This window comes from Budorcas taxicolor, chromosome 3 (genome assembly GCF_023091745.1).
Source record: "Budorcas taxicolor isolate Tak-1 chromosome 3, Takin1.1, whole genome shotgun sequence".
Classification (NCBI taxonomy): domain Eukaryota; kingdom Metazoa; phylum Chordata; class Mammalia; order Artiodactyla; family Bovidae; genus Budorcas; species Budorcas taxicolor.
Window position 1 is genome coordinate 106,164,185 of NC_068912.1, and position 18,896 is coordinate 106,183,080.

Sequence of the window (18,896 nt, forward strand, 5' to 3'; positions counted from 1 at the left end):
CATATGTATGTGTCAATTTCTAGGATTTTGAGTTTTAACAGTATGAGTATTGATGGAATGCTCCAGACCAGAATCTTCTGTATCTTTCCTTGACTGCCACTTGTTGATATTTAAGATATTAAGCTGTTACTTACTCTTTGCTTGCTGTGGATGAAATTTTAACTTTTAAAACTTTCTTGGGTATTGGTGGAAACAGAGTCTATGAGAAAGCTTTATTTCATTGCCTTCACCAAGAAACACAATAATTTTTAACGTACATATATCTTTTACTGACTTTAAAAGTTATGTATCTATTATACATATTCATTATGTTGTATACCTCAAACTAATACAATGTTGTAGCTATATTTGAAAAAAACTGGGGGAAAAATAAGTTATATATCCTTCCTGTAAAAATTAAAACCATACAGAAGTGTATAAAATACAAAATGAAAGTGCCTTATAACTGGCAACTAAAAACTGTTGCTCGTCATGCGGTACTACAAGAATGAAGTCACTAGCCACTGCAATCTTTGACCTGCAGCATCCCCTGAAGGGAGTTCAGGGTGGAGATCAGGAATGAAGCACTGTGGGCTCTGGAAACAACTGGCAGAACAGGTCTCCAGGTAGTCAGAGATTTTCAGAAGATTTTATGAGCCCCAATTTTTGCATCTTCTCATGCCCAGGAAAGCACTGAAATCGTTAATGAAGCATCTGCTCCTCCTGACTAGCAGCTACCTTAGAGTGAAAAGCAGCCACCCTCTGCCAAAGTAAGTGCTTGACTGCAGGTCTCTTGCTTCTCCGAAATCACATTATACACTGACATCCCCCTGTTAACCTCTTTGGAGCAGATCCTCAGAGCTCTCTGAGAAGTTATCTCTGGGCTATAGTCTTCACTTTGCCCCAAATAAAACTTACATCACAGCTCTCGTGTTGTGTACTTTTTTCAGTTGACATAATAACACCGTCCCCCAGACATCACTTTTAACAGCTTCCTGATCTTGTTATATATTTATTTTCTTTCTGCTTGTCAGTGCTTCAGCCTTTCAGTCAAAATCAGTAGAAATATGTGAATATACAGATGTTGAAAGAACAGCTTTATTAGGCTAGGTTTTACATACCATAATATTCACCAATTTCATGTGGACAACCCAATAATTTTCAGTAAATATAGAGTGGTATATCCATCACAATATATATACTTCTTTAAACAAAAAAACTTATTATTTATTTATTTTTGACTGCATTGGGTCTTTGCATTGCTGCTTGTGGCTTTCTCTATTTGCCCTGAGTGTTGCCACAGCTTCTCTGGTTGCAGAGCGTGGGACTCAGTAGTTGCCCCTCAGAACAACATATATATTTCCTGTAGAAATACATTTCCTAGTTTTTCCTTTCAGTTCAGTTCAGTTCAGTCGCTCAGTTGTGTTCAACTCTTTGCGACCCCATGAATCGCAGCACGCCAGGCCTCCCTGTCCATCACCAACTCCCGGAGTTCACCCAAACTCACGTGCATCAAGTCAGCGATGCCATCCAGCCATCTCATCCTCTGTCATCCCCTTCTCCTCCTGCCCCCAATCCTTCCCAGCATCAAAATCTTTTCCAATGAGTCAAGTCTTCTCATGAGTTTTTCCTTTAAAATAAATCAAAAAGGTTTTGCCATGTCACTATATACAACTTTGGGCTTCCCAGGCGGTGCTAGTTGTAAAGAACCCTCCTGCCAATGCAAGAGAGGTAGGTTCGATCGCTGGGTGGGGAAGATCCCCTGGAGGAGGGTATGGTAACCCACTGCCCTATTCCTGCCTGGAGAACCTGATGGACAGAGGAGGCTAGCAGGCTGCAGTCCATAGCGTTGCAACAGAGTCAGACATGACCTAAGAGACTAAACAACCACCACCACATATACAAATTTACCTATCCTTTAATAAAATCCACCTCACAATTTTCCATTATATAATGGATACAGTTTAATTCACTTAAACTCTCCATTTAAACAATTTCAATGTTTTGCTGAAAAAAAAATCATTTTCTTCTTTTGCAGGCAAGGCTTGAGATTATTAATCTGGAGGCAAGCAAAAAGGGGGAAATGGTGGATGAGAGGTTCCTACCATAATTCAGCTTTGAGTTTATACCAGAAAGTGGCAGTGGCTTTTTCCACCATGCTTACATCCATCAGACGCTTTTGTCAATCTGGAAGTTGTGACACTTCTAGAAAACACGTAGCTTCCCTCTCTATCTTAGCTTATACCAGTCCTTCTCTGGCATTTTATCTTTGCCTTTTGAAGTTCTATCTTTCCTTCACGATAGCGAACACCACACTGCCATGATTAGCCCTGGAAATTATAACTCTCCTTCAATTTCTGATAAAGAGCTGAGTCAGCTCTTTTTTCCTTCCTCCTTCCCTCTTCCTTCTCTTCCACAAAGTACTTTTCTTCCAAAGGCAGGGCGATGCAAGGGTAAGAGCAAAGCCTTTGGATCCACCAACGTACTATCTCTGTGACCTTGGTTGCTAACCCACATTCTCAGTGCCTCAAGAGTCTGACCTGTAAAATGGGGAGAAGTGTATTTGGGCGTGATGGGGATTAAAGCAGTTACCAGATGTAAAGCGCTGAGAACAGTGCTTGATGCACAGGAAGCACTGAGTATATGTTGACACGCGTTTGATTTCTGGTGGCGAGCAGTCCACTGGGGCAACTAGCCAGGAGAGACGCCCGTCGGCCCGGAGCAACGCAGGCAGAGGCGTGGCGGATGCGACGAGCCCGCGCCCGCGCCCGCGCCCGCATAGAGGCCGGGGCAGGGGAGCGCGGTCACGTGATAGAGTCAAGATGGCGTTGTCCAGCTGCTTGTGGCTCTTGGCTCTCGCTTTCCTGCTGGGTTCCTGCACTTCCCTGGCGCTGGGGCATCTCGACCCGCCGGCTCCCCTGCCGCTGGTGATCTGGCATGGGATGGGTGAGTGAAGGAGGGAGTGAGAAGAGAGTCAAAAAGGTTTGGCGACCCTTTCCCTCTCCAAGCCTGGGTTCGCGTCTGCAAAGTGCAAGTGTGGAGGGCGAGGACCGTGGTCACACAGCACCGGACCGGCTCCACGTTTTAGGATTTAGGGGTTACCCTGCATTGGAAAGGGAGATGATGAGGAAGGAACTGTCTTTTGGTAAGCGCTCACAGCGGGCTGTGCACTGCGGTAGGATTTTACGCGGTGTCCTGGTTTAATCTCAGGGCAGTGGCGTCAGGGTGCAGCATCCGACTCTCGCTCGGGAAGGCAGGGTTGTGCCTGCGTGACCGCGGCATCTCCATCCTTTTGTTCATTCATGCATTGAACAGAGATTTCTTAGGCACCTGTAATTCGTTTATACTTTTGACGCGTAGCTATTGATTACCTACTGGATCCTGAGGATACAGTAAACTAAACAGACTAAATTCTTTGCTCTTTTAGAACTTCCCAGTGGAAGAGACAAACGATAAACAAATAAACATGTCAAACGGTGTTTCGTGCAATGGAGGGAAATAAAGCAGGGGAGGGGGCGGATAGAGAGTGCAAGTGGGGGCTTGCAGTTTCATAGAGCAAAGTCAGGATTTACTGAAAAAGTGATTTTCTGAGCAAAGGCCTGAAGTCCATGAGAGAAGATGCCATGTGAGTATACGGTGGAAAGATCAGCAAATGCAAAGTCATGAGGCAGAAGTATCTAGTATGTCTAGTGTGTTCAGGGAGCAACACTCAGGTCAGTGTAGCTGAAACGCAGTGAATCAGAAGAAAATAGGGGTAGGAGGATGGCCTGCATGTGTTGTTGGGGCTACTAAGGCTACTGTAGGAACTTTGGCTAGAAGAGACGGGACATTCTTGTGAGTTTTGAGCAGATGAGTGACATGATCTGATTTGCATTTTAAAGGCACTCTAGTTCCTATATTCCTGATGCTGGGAGTGATTGAAGGCGGGAGGAGAAGGGGATGACAGAGGATGAGATGGTTGGATGGCATCACCGACTCAATGGACATGAGTTTGAACAAGCTCCGGGAGGTGGTGAGGGATAGGGAAGCCTGGCATGCTGCAGTCCATGGGGTCAAAAAGAGTTGGACACAACTGAGTGACTGAACAAAGACAAGTTGCTATATTGAGACTAGATTGTAGGAGGTCATGGACCTTTGCAGGGAAAAAAGTTAGAAAGATTTTACAATAATCTAAACAAGGTGTTGGGAAAGATTGAAGGCAGGAGGAGAAGGGGACAACAGAGGCTGAGATGGTTGGATAGCATCACCGAGTCAATGGACATGAGTTTGAGTAAACTCTGGGAGTTGGTGATGGACAGGGAGGCCTGGCGCGCTGCAGTCCATGGGGTTGCAAAGAGTCAGACATGACTGAGCGACTGAACTGAACTGAAACGAGGTGACGGTGACTTGAAAAAGTATAGTAAAAGGGGAGATGTTGAGAAGTAGTCAACATTTGGATACAGTTTGAAGATAGAACCAGTAGGATTTGCTAACAGATTATATATGAGATAAGAAAGGAGTCAAGGATGGTTCCATGGTTTTTGGCCTGGACAGCAAGAAGGATAAGGTTGTCATTTTACCAAAATGGGGGAGCCTGTAGGGTGAACAAATTAGGGGTGAAAATCAAGAATGTGCTTTGGGACTTACTAAATTTGAGATGTTTGTTACATGTTCAGGAGATGTAGAGGCATTTGGAGTGTGAAGTCTTGAGACAGATACAGGCTGGAGGATTAAGTTGGGAACCTTTGGCATATGGCTAGTATTGAAAGCCGTGAGACTGGACAGGATCACGTAGGGAATGACGATATTCAGAAGAGGAAAGAGGTCTAAAGGCTGAGTTCTGAGGCATTCCCAGCACCTGGAGGATGAAGAGATGGAATGCATGTGTGCTAAGTCGCTTCAGTCGTGTCTGACTCTTTTGAGCCTGTGGACTGTAGCCCACCAGGCTCCTCTGTCCATGGGATTCTCTAGGCAAGAATTCTGGAGTGGGTTGCCATTTCCTTCTCCAGGGGATCTTCCCAACCCAGGGATCAAACCAGATTCTTTACCCTTAAGCCACCAGGGAAGCCCCCAAGGGGATGGAGAGGAATTAGCAAAGGAGACAGAGATAGAACAGCTAGGGAGAAGGTGGAGTCAGAAGAGAGCAATGTCTTGAAACCACGTGAAAATGTTTCAAGAGGAAGGGATAGCAAACTGAGAAATGCTGGTGATAGGTCAACTAAGATGAGGGCTAAGAATTGGTTACTGGATTTAGCAATGGGAAGATCACTAATGACCTTGATTAAACCACTTTTAGAGGAGTGGTGAGAATGAGAACCTTATTGGAATAGGTGAAAGAAAAATGTTCAGAGAGGAATTAGAGTCAGTAGGTAGAGACTGTTTTTCAAGAGTCTGTGCCAGGGCCTCAGGCCACTGCCATGGAGAAAAAAGAGAACATGAGAGCTCTGTGTCCTCCCAGAGCACAGCCAGTCTATTTGGAAGCCACCTAAGTAACCCATGATTATAGTTCAGTGTGAGAAACAGAACATGCTTGAGCTCTTTTCCTTCTTTAAAAATGAATTTTTAAGTTTAGCTCTCAGGTTGAAAATGGAATGATTAAGTTCAAAATGGAAAATGATCTTAGCCCACTTATCCTACTCAGCAGTCACTTTGCTTCCTATTCTTAGTTCTTGGTTCCTTGAAACAGAAGAAAAAAAAGTGCAGAGTGTAAGTTCAATGTCAGCACTTACATGAGCTTTCTTTACTTGTCTTGGTCTAGTCCTGGCCCTAAAGAGAGAGAAGATTTCAAGGTGCTTTGGGGCCTGTGAACCACAGATGTTCTAGATGATAAGAGACCATGCACCTCTGCTTATTTTCAATTGTGAATTTGGGGTCCCCATGATAGTGACATACACTTACCCAGGTTAAAGTACACAGTTCAGTGCACTTAGTGTATTCATGTTGTACAACCACCGCTTCTCTCTAGTTTCAAAACTTTTTCATCACTGCAGAAAATATGTGTACCCCGTTTTAAGGAATCACTCTTCACCCCGTCTTCCCATCACCCCAGGAAATGTTCAGTCTGCTTTCTGTTGCAATGGATTTGCCTATTCTGGACGTGTCATATAAAAGGAACTATACAGTATGTGACCTTTCATTTCTGGCTTATTTCACTTAAAATAACGTTTTTGAGGTTCATCCATCTTGTAGCATGTTTCAATACTTTGTTCCTTTTTATGGCAGAATAATATTTTCCTGTATATATCTACCATAATTTGTTTATCCAGTCATCCATTGATGGACTTTTGAGTGTTTTCCACCTTTTAGCTATTACAGATAATGCTGCTTTAAATATTCTTGTACAAGTCTCTGTAGGGACATATGTTTTCACTTTTCTTGGTTGTGTATTTAGAGTTGAAATTAATGGGTCAAATGGTCATTGTGTGTTTAACTTTTTGAGGAACCATCAAATTGTTTTCACAGTGGCTGCACCATATTACATTTCCACCAGCAATGTAAAGAGTTCGTATTTCTCCCTATCTTTGCCAACACTTGTTATTTTCTATTTAAACATTTATTTATTCATTTTTTTATTTTTGGCTGCACTGGGTCTTCGTTGCTGTGTGAGGGCTTTCTCTAGTTGCAGTGCGTGGGCCTCTCATTGAGGGGGCTTCTCTTGTGGTGGTGCACGGGCTCTGGGGCGAGGGGCTCAGTAGTTGTGGCACACAGGTTTAGTTGCCCTGTGGCATGTGGAATCTTCTAGGACCACGTCCCCTGCATTGGTAGGCAGATTCTTAACTACTGGACCACCAGGTAAGTCTGTTATTTTCCATTTTTAAATAAGTTAATTAAAAAAAAAATTGAAGGCTTTAAAGGCATCTTAGTAGGTTTGCATTGGTACCTCATTGTGATTTTGATTTGCATTTTCTTAATGACCAGTGGTGTTGAACATAATTTCGTGTGCTTGTTGGCCATTTGTATATCTTCTTTGAAGAGATGTCTGTTCAAGTCCTTTTCCTATTTTAATGAGATTATCTGCTTGCTGACTCGTAGAGTTCTTTGTATATTCCAGATATTAAACTCTTATGAAGTATGTTTTGCAAATATTTTCTTCTGTGTGTTGTCTTTGCATATTTTCATTAATGCCTTTGAAGTACAGAGTTTTAAAAAGTTAAATAATGTTGTTTTTACTCATAAGTTTCCATGATTGTCTTTGTTGTCTAGGAGACAGCTGTTGTAATCCCTTAAGTATGGGTGCTATTAAAAAAATGGTTGAGAAGAAAATACCTGGAATTCACGTCTTATCTTTAGAGATTGGGAAGACTCTCAGAGAGGTGAGGCGCTTCACAGTTCTGTTCCTTTGAAGGTTTGCTGACTGATTTCGTAGAATGTACTATTAAAATGCTTTACCTTGCATTTTTAGCAGAAGACCATACAATGATACTTAAGTTCTTGAGTGGCTTATGAGGGTACCAGCCTAAACAAGTTTCCCTCTTAGAGAAGGTGCCAGTGCTTGTGTTCAGCCCTGTCCTTTGATTTCTCTGTGGCTTCTCTTTTAGGATGTGGAGAACAGCTTCTTTTTGAATGTCAACTCCCAAGTAACAACAGTGTGTCAGATTCTTGCTAAGGATCCTAAATTGCAGCAAGGCTACAATGCTATGGGGTTCTCCCAGGGAGGCCAATTTCTGTAAGTCCCTTTCTGTTACATCATACCACTTATATATCGTATCACATGAAACTGACTGTTTGTCCTTTGATGCAGATAGATCTATCCGTTTAGTGTTTTTGGAATCTTCATCTTCCTTGGATGGGAAGCTCTTCTAAAATAGCCCCTTGAAAGAAGCTCTGTGGAACTTAATTTATTTTCTATGAAGGAATAAAGATTTGTGTTTGGCTGTATCAGAGGAAACTAAATCCTGAAACTTTGTGGCTTTGGGGAACCACAGATTAAGTAACTTAATCTGGGAAGTTTTTTTTTTTTAACTTAATTTTGTATTGAGGTATAGTTGATTAGCAGATAATGTTGTTTCAGGTGAACAGTGAAGGGACTCAGCCATACATATATAGGTACCCATTCTCCCCCAGACTCCCCTGGGAAGTTGATTATTGATGATCTATTTCCATCTGACAGTGGAAACTGATAACCTTTTTTTTTCCTCCAGGCGGGCAGTGGCTCAGAGATGCCCATCACCTCCCATGGTCAATCTCATCTCAGTTGGGGGACAACATCAAGGTAACTTTGTCCTTTTTACCTAAAATATTCTAGCATCTCTGTTTGTACAAGAAGTCAGCCATCCTCCCCCAAATCCTGTTTTTCTAAGTTATAACAGACTAGCCAGCAATGATGACAAAACAGGATTCCAGACACCTGGAACACAGGGGCGTCATTACATTACCACCTGCTTTTCTCTAATATAATTGACATGATTTCCTGCAGTTGAGATGGTTGCAGCCGTGTAGCAGGCAGTGGTTGAGGAATTTGGAAAGTCCAACAATCTTTCCTGTTTTTTGACATGAGTGGTGTCCTATTGAATTGGGACTTAGGCAATGAATAGTGTCTAGGCTTTTTTTGTCTGTAAAATTAACAGCAGAGATTAAATCTTTCAAAAAAAAAAACCCCAACAGGTTTGCTATTTAGACAGAATTAATAAACTTTTGGGGCAGATGTGTCTTGGGGTAGAACTTTATTTCTGTTCTGATGGATTTAGCTGTTAAGCTGGTTGAGTGTAGGAGCAGGATTCCCCTTATAATCAGGAGATTGGATTCATCCAATTAAGTGTTAATTGGGCAAGTAATTTGGTATCGTAGGGTCCCTTTCACAGAGAGAAGCTAAAACAAGACACTGCCCATCTTATGGGAATTTTTCAGAGGATGAAATAAAATAACAGGTAGGAAAATACTTTTTAAAAGTATATGTTTTATTCAGATGCAAATTGGTAGAAACAGCTTTATCATTCAGTCATTGATTCCATGAATATTTATTGAAAACCTCAAAACAAGACAGATAAGGTTTCTGCCTTCATGAAACTTCCATCCTAGTGTGGGGAGACTAGACACGAAACAAGTAAGCAAACAAAATAAATATAGATAGTAGTAACTGTGATAAAGAAAAAAAATACAATAATGGAAGAATAGTGGTTATATTTGTGAAAGGCCTGGGCATTGGAACCAAACTGCTCATGTTCATATCTTGGCTCCATCACTTACTGTCTAACCTCAGACAAAGTATCTAACCTCTCTATTTAAAAGTTTCCTATCTATAATATGCTCTAAATCATTATTTCTACTCCACAGGGTGGTTGTAAGGATTAAATTAATTATTGCCAATATATGCTTAGAATTGGAATGTCTGGTAACCCCCAAAATGTTATTGATGAGGACACAGGTATAACTGGGTTGGGGGAGGAACAGGGGTTGAGCACTGCTTGAGATCTGGGCTTCTCAGATATGACTTCTCTAAGCCGAGACCCAAGAGATGAGAATGAGGCCCCCCGATGAAACAGTAAGAGAAGCACATCCTCCAGAGGGGAGTAGGTGCAAAGGGCCTGAGGCAGAAAGGAGAGGGAACACCAGGAGGAAGCTGGTTAAAGTATCAACTCCAAATGCATTATTTCCTTAAGAAATGAATGAATGAAATCAGGATCTATTTCTGGTTTTTGTTTCTCTCAATGCCCTGCACATAGTAGGTATTCAGAACATGATTATGAAAGGCATGAGTATCTGTCTTCTACTGCTGTAGGTGTTTTTGGACTCCCTCGGTGCCCAGGAGAAAGCTCACACATCTGTGACTTCATCAGAAAAACACTGAACGCAGGGGCTTACAACAAAGCTATACAGGAACGGTATGTACGGTTAGCAGAAAAGGATGCAGAACTGTCACTGCGTGATAATGTCATGCGGACTCTCATGCTAACCGTGATGCTAGGAGTAGCTGCTAGTGATATTTAAATGATATTCAGATGACTGTGAATATACTATCTGCTTCATTTTATTGTAAATCTAAAACTGCTCTAATAGTAAATTTAAAGAAAGGGAGGACGTTTTTCTATATAAGAAGAATGTAATTACATTTTCATCTTTAAAAAAAACAAGTCTATAGAAATTACTCAGGCTAAGAAACTACTGTTAATATTTGAAGGACAGATTCTTTATACTGTCAGCAGAAAAGGCTTAACCTCTTACATCAGTGTCCTCAACTACCTATGTTTGGGTGTTTCAAAATATTCAGAATTACTTTTGGAGTAGGTTGTCCTTCAGTTGTTCCCAAACCTAAATTATATGTCAGACCCCCTGGGAAATTCGTTAAAAATGAATTCCAGAGCTTTGTCCCTAGAAATTTGGCTTTAGTAGGTCTGGAGTATTCTGGGTGATAGCTGAGATTTGGGATTAACTAGTATGGTTATGGGGCTTCCCAGGTGGCGCCAGTGGTAAAGAGCCTGCCTGCCAATGCAGGAGACATAAGAGACTGGGTTTGACCCCAGGGTCAGGGAGATCCCCTGGAGGAGGGCATGGCAACCCTCTCGAGTATTCTTGCCTGGAGAATCCCTTGGACAGGGGAGCCTGGTAGGCTATAGTACATGGGGTCCCAAAGGAATCAGACATAACTTAGCAACTAAACAACAACAAAACAAAAGAATAAACTGTGATAAACTCACAAGGGCAAAGAGAACAAGAGAGGAGAGAAGAGATGCTAAAAAAGATGTCAATATGTTTTTTGAAAGAAAGCAGATGAATGAGTGATCATTGTTTTAGCAGAGCAGAAATTCGGAAACCTTTATGTCTGTTGAAGGAAACACTGACAAGAAGGGACCAGTTCACTTTTTATAATCTCAGAAAGAGTCAGGAGTTTAACATCTAAGATACTTTGGTGGAGTAAGTGCATGAGACTCTTCGTTGAAAATCTGTAGAAACAATGATCAGACTCCCCGAATCCCTTAAGTGTATGTCCAAGTGACTGCTCGTCCCCAACCCTGACAAGAGAAGCCAAATTTATTTTCTGGAGCAGTTTAACTCAAGAAGTACCAGACTTTGGGATAATAAACACAGGATGGTGATAAGACACCGTATTGAAAACCCACCTCCTCCTGTTTGATTCCCAGAATGATAGCAGCCAGGTTCTTATCTTCTTGGCAGAAGTTTGATGGATCCCTCCCTGAAAAAACTGGTCCCAGAGAGATCTGCAGGTTGATATTTTGCAATCCTCCAACAAATCAGGACTCCTTTGACTACCATGTAGTGAAACCACCAGTAGATAGCTGTCTAAATTAAAAGATGCTTACTCCTTGGAAGGAAAGTTACGACCAACCTAGACAGCATATTAAAAGCAGAGACATTACTTAGTCAACAAAGGTCCATCTAATCAAGGCTGTGGTTTTTCCAGTAGTCATGTATGGATGTGAGAGTTGGACTATAAAGAAAGCTGAGAGCAGAAGAATTGATGCTTTTGAACTGTGATGCTGGAGAAGACTCTTGAGAGTCCCTTGGACTGCAAGGAGATCCAACCAGTCCATTCTAAAGGAGATCAGTCCTGGGTGTTCTCAGGAAGGACTGATGTTGAAGCTGAAACTCCAGTACTTTGGCCACCTCATGCAAAGAGCTGACTCATTTGGAAAGACCCTGATGCTGGGATGGGTTGAGGGCTGGAGGAGAAGAGGACGACAGAGGATGGAATGGTTGGATGGCATCACTGACTCAATGGACATGGGTTTGGGTAGACTCCGGGAGTTGGTGATGGACAGGGAGGCCTGGCATGCGTCGGTTCATGGGGTCGCAAAGAGTCGGACACGACTGAGCAACTGAACTGAACTGTGTGAAGAACTTCTGTTCAGCTCAGTGAAAGTGAAAGTGGCTCAGTTGTGTCCAACTCTTTGTGACCCCATGAACAATACAGTCCATGGAATTCTCCAGGCCAGAATATTGGAGTGGGTAGCCTTTCCTGTCTCCAGGGGATCTTCCCAGCCCAGGGATTGAACCTAGGTCTCCCGCATTGCAGGTGGATTCTTAACCAGCTGAACCACAAGGGAAGCCCAAGAAATCTGGAGAGGGTAGTCTATCCCTTCTCTGGCCGATCTTCCCCACCCAGGAATTGAACCAGGGTCTCCTGCATTGCAGGCAGATTCTTTACCAACTGAGCTATCAGGGAAGCTCTTGTTTAAATATGAACAGTGAGCCAAAGACCGCCACCCGACCCCTCCATCAGACATCTGAGGAAAGCTTCCAAAATAGAAGACAGATCAAAACAACAAAAAGTAAAAAGGGACTTGGAAGAAACAGATGGCAATTCAAGAAGCTGAAGGAAACCTTAAACAAAAAAAAGCCTATATTATTATCTTCAGAGATAAAGAGATCATCCATGACTCTAGAAAAGAATTCAAATAAAACCAATCATTAAAGAGTAAGAGAGAGATCTTGGAAGTTCAAAATAAGATAGCCCGGGGACTTTCCTGATCCAGTGGTTAAGACTCTGAGTTCCCAATGCAGGGGAGCCTGGGTTCAATCCCTGATCAGGGTACTAGATCCCCCTTAGTACCAGCTAAGGCTGTGGCAGAAAGAAACAAGGTGCAGTGATGGACAGTAATGGAGGAGGTGCCTAGTTTGGCCAGAATGGTCTTTGAAGAAATGATATTTAAGCTAGGTCTCAAGGACAAGAAGGAAGGAGCATAGGAGATGCTAAGGAAAAAGGGATCAGGCAGCAGGAACAGAAGGCTCTTGTCTTTTGTCCCTTCGATCTCTTGGTGGCCTGTGCCCAGGGCCATGCCGCGGGCATACTGACTAATGTGCCGCTTGGTCACCTTTCCTTCTTTTTCTCCCACAGCCTGGTGCAAGCAGAATACTGGCATGACCCCATCAAGGAGGACATATACCGCAACCACAGCATCTTCCTGGCAGATATTAATCAAGAGAGAGTAAGTACCCAACCCAGGCTACCATAATTGTGCATTCCCTTTCCTGTTAGGGGCATTATAAACAGATGAGCAGTGACTGTCCAAAATATCCCAGGCAGAACCCAGGAAACGGAAGTTCTGTATTGGGGGAGGCGGTGCTTATGAGGTTCAGTTCCTTCTAGGGAGGCTGAAATTCACTTGGCTTTCTTCCTGTGGATTCTTCCTCTTGCCTAATGTTGAAGCAGCGGGGTGAACTCAATAGGTGCTGGCTGGCAGGAACCTCAACTGCCGCCTTACTGAGGGAAGCCTTTCCAGTGGATCGCTTTGGGGTCATATTTTTTCAGAAGAGTGATTTACTTAAGAGAGAGACTGCACAGGGGACTGAGTGTGTCCCAGAGATGAACATGGGAGATTCTGGCTCAATTTTTATTGGCTTATCTGGAGGTTTAAAACAAACAAAACGAGAATTTGAAGAGGGGAGCGATGGGAACAGAATAGTATGGCAGAACCACTCAGAGTTTGCAGTTTCTTATTTTGCCTTGGCTTTCTCTGGCTAGCAGTCTTTGACCTATGTGATGGAGACCTGTAGAGCGCAGTGACAGATTCATGGTGGCCATTCATGGTTGCCATCTGTACGCCATGGTTGCTGGGAGCATTGTCAATCAGATGGCATGTTAAGAAAAAGGCTGTACCTGGTGTATTCTGGGCAGGAAGTGAGAAAAGCAGCCCACTACCATGGAGAAGAAACCCAGGGTCAGGGAGACCAGAGCACTGTAAGGTTTTAATTCCCTGGCTAGAATCTGATGGTTCTTACTATTGACTTTTCCTCCAGGGTGTCAATGAGTCCTACAAGAAAAACCTGATGGCCCTCAAGAAGTTTGTGATGGTGAAATTCCTCAATGATTCCATCGTGGACCCTGTGGATTCTGAGGTGAGACGCTTCTTAGGCCACAACATGCCAGGAGACTGGCAGAGAAAATGGCATTAAAACATAGCTGCCTGGGGACTTCCCTGGTGGTTCAGTGGTTAAAACTCTGTTCTCCCAATGCAGGGGATGCAGGTTCAGTCCCTGGTCAGGGAACTACGATCCCACATGCTGCAACCAAGACCCAATGTAGCCAAATAAATAAATCAATTTTAAAAAAACAAAACAAAAAAAAACCCACAGCTGCCTGCTGGGAAGAATTGTCAGTCCCTTCCACCCACATTTGTGTAGAGCAAGGGTTCTGAGGTCTATAAATGGGACACTCAGGGTTATAACCCCCCACAACCCAAAACTGTTTGCAAACTTATATACAGTTGACCCTTGAACAACATAGGGGTTAGGGACGCTGGTGCTTTGCACAGTCAAAAATCTACATATAACTTATAGTTGTCCCTCAGCATCCACAGTACTGAACAAAACCCACATATAAGTGGACCCAAGCAGTTCACACCCATGTTGTTCAAGGGTAAGCTGAAGTTGCATTCTCTGAGGAAGGGTCTAGAAATTTTTTATCAGATTTTCAGAGATCTATGATCCAGAAAAGGTTCAGCAGCACCAGTCCAAAATCTGTAACTCCCTGAGGTTCACATTCACGTTCAGCCTTGACTTGGCTTTGATTTCTTTCCAACCTAATCTTACTTCATTGATCACTTCATCCCCTCTCTGATCAAGTCATATTGCACTACTTAAAATGCCCTGCTCCTGGAACGTGTTTCTTCTTTTGTGTTCCTTTGTTCATGCTTTAGTCTCTAAAATGCCCTTCCCTGGCCTTCTCCACCTGACAAGCTCCTGTTCAGCTCAAATGGCATTTCCTCCATCCAGAAAGCCACCCTTCTTCTAGGCAGAATTTGCTCCCTCTTAAGAATTATCAGTGTTCATCACACTGTGTCAGAGCACACCACAGCCTGTGGGCTGAATCCACCCTGCACCTGCTTTTGTAGGGCCCACGAAGGAAAATGGTTTTTTTTTTAAATGGTAGAAAAAAGTAAAAAACTTTGATAATGTAAAAATTACATGAATTACAAATTTCAGTGTCTGTAAATAGTTTCATTAGAATGCAGCCATATTGAGACTTCCCTGGCAGTCCACTGGTTAAGACTCTGAGCTTCCACTGCAGGGGACGTGGGTTTGATCCCTGGCCAGGATCCCACATGCCATGCTGGGATACAGCTGGGGGCTGGTGGGGAAAGACAGGAAAAAAAGAATGCAGCCATATTCATTTAAAAAATATTGTCTCGTGGCTTCTTTCGCATTACAATGGCAGTATTTAGTAGTTGCAACCACGTGGCCCCTTAAAGCCTAAATTATTTTGTGTTTGTTGATTACGGAAAAGTTTGCTGACCCCCATGCTAAACAATTAGTTGTGTCTGTGCATTGGACCAGAGCTGCTTAAAAGTTGGGACTGTATACATAAATTCATCTTTGAATGTTTATACAGCACAAGGATTTTCAGAGTAGGTGCTCAGTAACTGTAGGAAGCAGCAATTCTAGGGAATGGGAAAGCTCTTCGGAATGATTAACTCATACCTCAGGATCTACCCTTAAGAAAAAATGACTCAAGACATGCTTTGTTGTCCCTCCTTGCTGCAGCCTTAGGGAGTTGTTTGTCAGTAGTCTTAGCTACTAGCCAGTCTTGAAATAGTCTGGCAGTGTGCGCGTGTCTGATCTGACCTCCTTTCTTCCTCCTCTCCTGTAGTGGTTTGGATTTTACAGAAGTGGCCAAGCCAAGGAGACCATTCCCTTACAGGAGAGCACCCTCTACACACAGGTAACTGGGGAGGAGCGGTGTAGTCCTTGTCAGCCCGACGCTGGGAGCTGCTAGGTGTTTTGGTGACATTCCTGATCCTGTACACTCCGGCACAGCAGGTGCTGTGGGCAAGGCTCGTTAGACTACTGATTGTGGCACCAGCTTATCAGGCACTGGTTTACTGGTCTCCATCGTGAAGGTTGAAGGACCTGTTCCTCATGTTTTCAGGCCTGGGCAAGGGACATATCTCTTAACTCCTTCTGATAACAGGGTTAGAACTGGCTTCCTTTGCTGAGGCGCAGTCCATCACAAATCCAAAGAGCTCTCACATGACAAAAATATGGAGGGCTGTTACTTCAAAACACTAATATCAATAGATGCTGAAGTCCTGTTTTTAAACCAGGCACTGACAGGGGAAAGCTCCTCCTGCAGGAGACTGGGAGGAACAGAGCTATGAATTTTGTTCAGCAGTGGCAACCCACTCCAGTGATCTTGCCTGGAGAATCCCAGGGACGGGGGAGCCTGGTGGGCTGCCGTCTATGGGGTCGCACAGAGTCGAACATGACTGAAGCGACTCAGCAGCAGCAGCAGCAGGCCTTTTTTTCAAGCAGCTTTTCACCACTCCCAGTCCTGGAGTCTCCCACACTCTCAGGCTTTTATCTTGGAGATACTCTTCCTAAAGTGCAGAAATGATGCATCTGAACCACTTGCCTTCTATTCAGATCCCAAGTAATTTCAGAGGCCAGTTGTCATCTCTTGACTTTTCTCCTGCCTCTGGTGCCCCACCACAGGTGAGGTAAAAGGAAGCTAGGGTTTGTTAAGAGTTTTGCAAGTTAGAATTAAGAACTTTTCATGAAACTCAAATTGGTGGTTTGATGCTTTTGAACTGTGGTGCTGGAGAAGACTCTTGGGAGTCCCTTGGACAGCAAGGAGATCCAACCAGTCCATCCTAAAGATCAGTCCTGAATGTTCATTGGAAGGACTGATGTTGAAGCTGAAACTGCAATACTTTGGCCACCTGATGTGAAGAGCTGGCTCATTTGAAAAGACCCTAATGTTGGGAAAGGTTGAAGGCAGGATGAGAAGGGGACAGAGGATGAGATGGCTGGATGGCATCACTGACTCAATGGACATGAGTTTGGGTAAACTCCGTGAGTTGGTGATGAACAGGGAGGCCTGGCGTGCTGCAGTCCATGGGGTCGCAGAGTCGGACATAACTGAGTGACTGAAGAGCAGGAGCAGCATCCTGACTGCTCATCTTCCCAACTCTTGTTCTTCAGCACCCCAGCTGTCATGACTTGTTCAGCTGCAGAATGTGGAAGTGTCTGAGTTTTGTTATCTAAGAGTTGGGTATGTTTTAGGTTCTCTAGCTAATGTTCTCCCATCTTTGGCTCAGTCCCACTTGACATTTTGAGGCAGTTTTGTCCTTGGCTTGCCCACTTACAGGTGGTCCTCCAGAAGCTTTGGGAAACTTTCCAGAAAGCAGAGTATAAAACCCTGTATAGAACCACCTCAGTGGCACATAACTTTTTTTTTTCCCCCAATTGTTTGACTCCATAAATATCAGAAGACACTAGTGGACCACCAACCCATCCCCATGGTGTCCTAAGAAGACAAGTCAGCTTAGATACATGGTGGACTAAAATCCTACCACCTAAGGCTTCAAGCAGTGAGAGGAACAGCCATCAAAAACACGTTTTTAATATTAGGGAAAAGAATGGGAGGGAAGTATCCTTGTTGGCATTTCATTTAGCTAAATTTTAATACTCACAAGAAAATACTGCATTTTTGAGAATATCTCGTTAACGGTATGATTTTACTGTGAAGCCATTAAGCTTAATTATGGCCTTTTCCTCTGCAGGACCGCCTGGGGCTCAAGGCAATGGACAAGGCTGGACAGCTGGTGTTCCTGGCTCTTGAAGGTGACCACCTTCAACTGTCCGAAGAATGGTTTTATGCCCACATCATACCCTTCCTTGAGTGAAACCCTTGTAGTCTGAACCAGAGCTCAGGGAACCCCTCCCACTTCCAAACCAGTTCCCTCTATGCCCAAGCCTGAGCTCAGATCCAGCTAGCAACTAATCCTTTTCTTTAGTCATCATCGAACATGCCCTGCTTGGAAAGATCCAAGATACGAGTCTTATCCTTTGCCTCATCCTATCAGCAGATGGTGTGGAATGTCAGTTTAATTAGCTAACAGCCGTGGAGCTTGTCTTACCACCTTTGATATGGTCAGACTCTTTTAGGAATCAGGAGTTTGCTGCAGGTCAGTGCCAGAGCTTTGCCCAGGCCTGGAAGAGACTGAACAAACTAAACCAATGAGATAGTCTAAGATGAATGACTTTCTCAGGAAAATCTAGCCGCATCTCAAGCCGAGGGTCCAATACCCAGGCCTGAGGTATTCACATAAAATGCTTTCTTAACTATTCTGGTGATAAGACCAGTGCTTGGAAAAGTATTGCTTGGCTAATGCAACCATGTAATTTCTTTAAGGCTGCCCTCCTCTGAGTATGTTACTTTCTGTGTGTCTTGGGTATTATTTTACAAATTCTGGCAGCCCACGATCTTGCCTTGATAGCACTGTCTCCTTAGGTAGTGATGAATTAGTTGCTCTGTCACAAAAGGAGGGAAGTAGCACCCAGTCGGATTGCTTAAGGCAGGAAGTATACATATTGCTAAACTCAGATGGGGACGGTAGGGAGGTTTAAAGAAAAATGTAAAAATTTAAAAAGGAGGCGGTAGCTGGCTCTTTCCATTCCACCCTTGATAAAGCTGTCCCTTCTGAATATGACTGGTGGTCTGGATTCCAGAGTTACTCTATTGCTGGCATTAGCGAAGACTGGGAGGGGAAAAAATGTGAACAGATCAGGCTTTCTAACTTCTATCTCAAAAATGTGTATTACCAGCACACTCCAAACTGCTTCTGATGTGTTCTGTGAAAAAAAGATTGCTCAAGAAAGCTTAGGGAACATTCCATAACCCTTTTCTCTTGGAGACCTACCCACCTTAGAATATTAAGGACTCTTGAGAATTTCTGCTAAAGACATCTTAGCCCGACTCCCTTACCCCATGTAATCCTAGCACCACTTTTGGAAGACTGTTCTGCAGAATGCTCCGTCTGTGGAAACGATTAGCTGCGTCTGAGGGAAGCACTTTATTGAGTGCTACAAAGTTTACCTTCTGGTTTTCCTTCATCTTTCAAGACTTTTCAACTAAAACAAGGGGATGAAAGGCAAGAAGTGGGGACGGGTGAAAACAATTTTATGAAGTTGTCTAAAATAAAGAGTAGTTTCTTATCCTTGGTGTCATTTTTCTTTTCAAAGTTCTTACATTTCTGTTCAGC

The 18,896-nt window shown here is 43.4% G+C and overlaps 1 protein-coding gene and 1 non-coding gene across 2 annotated transcripts; one reads left to right on the forward strand and one right to left on the reverse strand.

Moving 5' to 3' along the window:
* The first annotated feature begins 2,801 nt into the window (after window positions 1-2,801).
* PPT1 (palmitoyl-protein thioesterase 1) lies at window positions 2,802-18,842 on the forward strand. The gene is made up of 8 exons (XM_052637678.1): window positions 2,802-2,925; window positions 7,162-7,271; window positions 7,497-7,624; window positions 8,100-8,170; window positions 9,677-9,779; window positions 12,752-12,842; window positions 13,654-13,752; window positions 17,415-18,842. Exons 1-8 carry the CDS (start codon window positions 2,802-2,804, stop codon window positions 17,535-17,537), a joined length of 849 nt encoding a protein of 282 aa, XP_052493638.1. The 3' UTR covers window positions 17,538-18,842.
* Window positions 17,096-17,241, reverse strand: LOC128045889 (small nucleolar RNA SNORA79). The gene has a single exon (XR_008199218.1). It is a non-coding gene; the product is annotated as a small nucleolar RNA SNORA79 (small nucleolar RNA).
* Window positions 18,843-18,896: the final 54 nt, after the last annotated feature.

Bases quoted from the DNA above. Each gene is read 5' to 3' on its own strand.
- PPT1 (XM_052637678.1), top strand. From the start codon at position 2,802: ATGGCGTTGTCCAGCTGCTTGTGGCTCTTGGCTCTCGCTTTCCTGCTG. The intron at 7,625-8,099 runs GTAAGTCCCTTT...TTTTTCCTCCAG, and splicing joins TCCCAGGGAGGCCAATTTCT to GCGGGCAGTGGCTCAGAGAT. The intron at 12,843-13,653 runs GTAAGTACCCAA...CTTTTCCTCCAG, and splicing joins CAGATATTAATCAAGAGAGA to GGTGTCAATGAGTCCTACAA.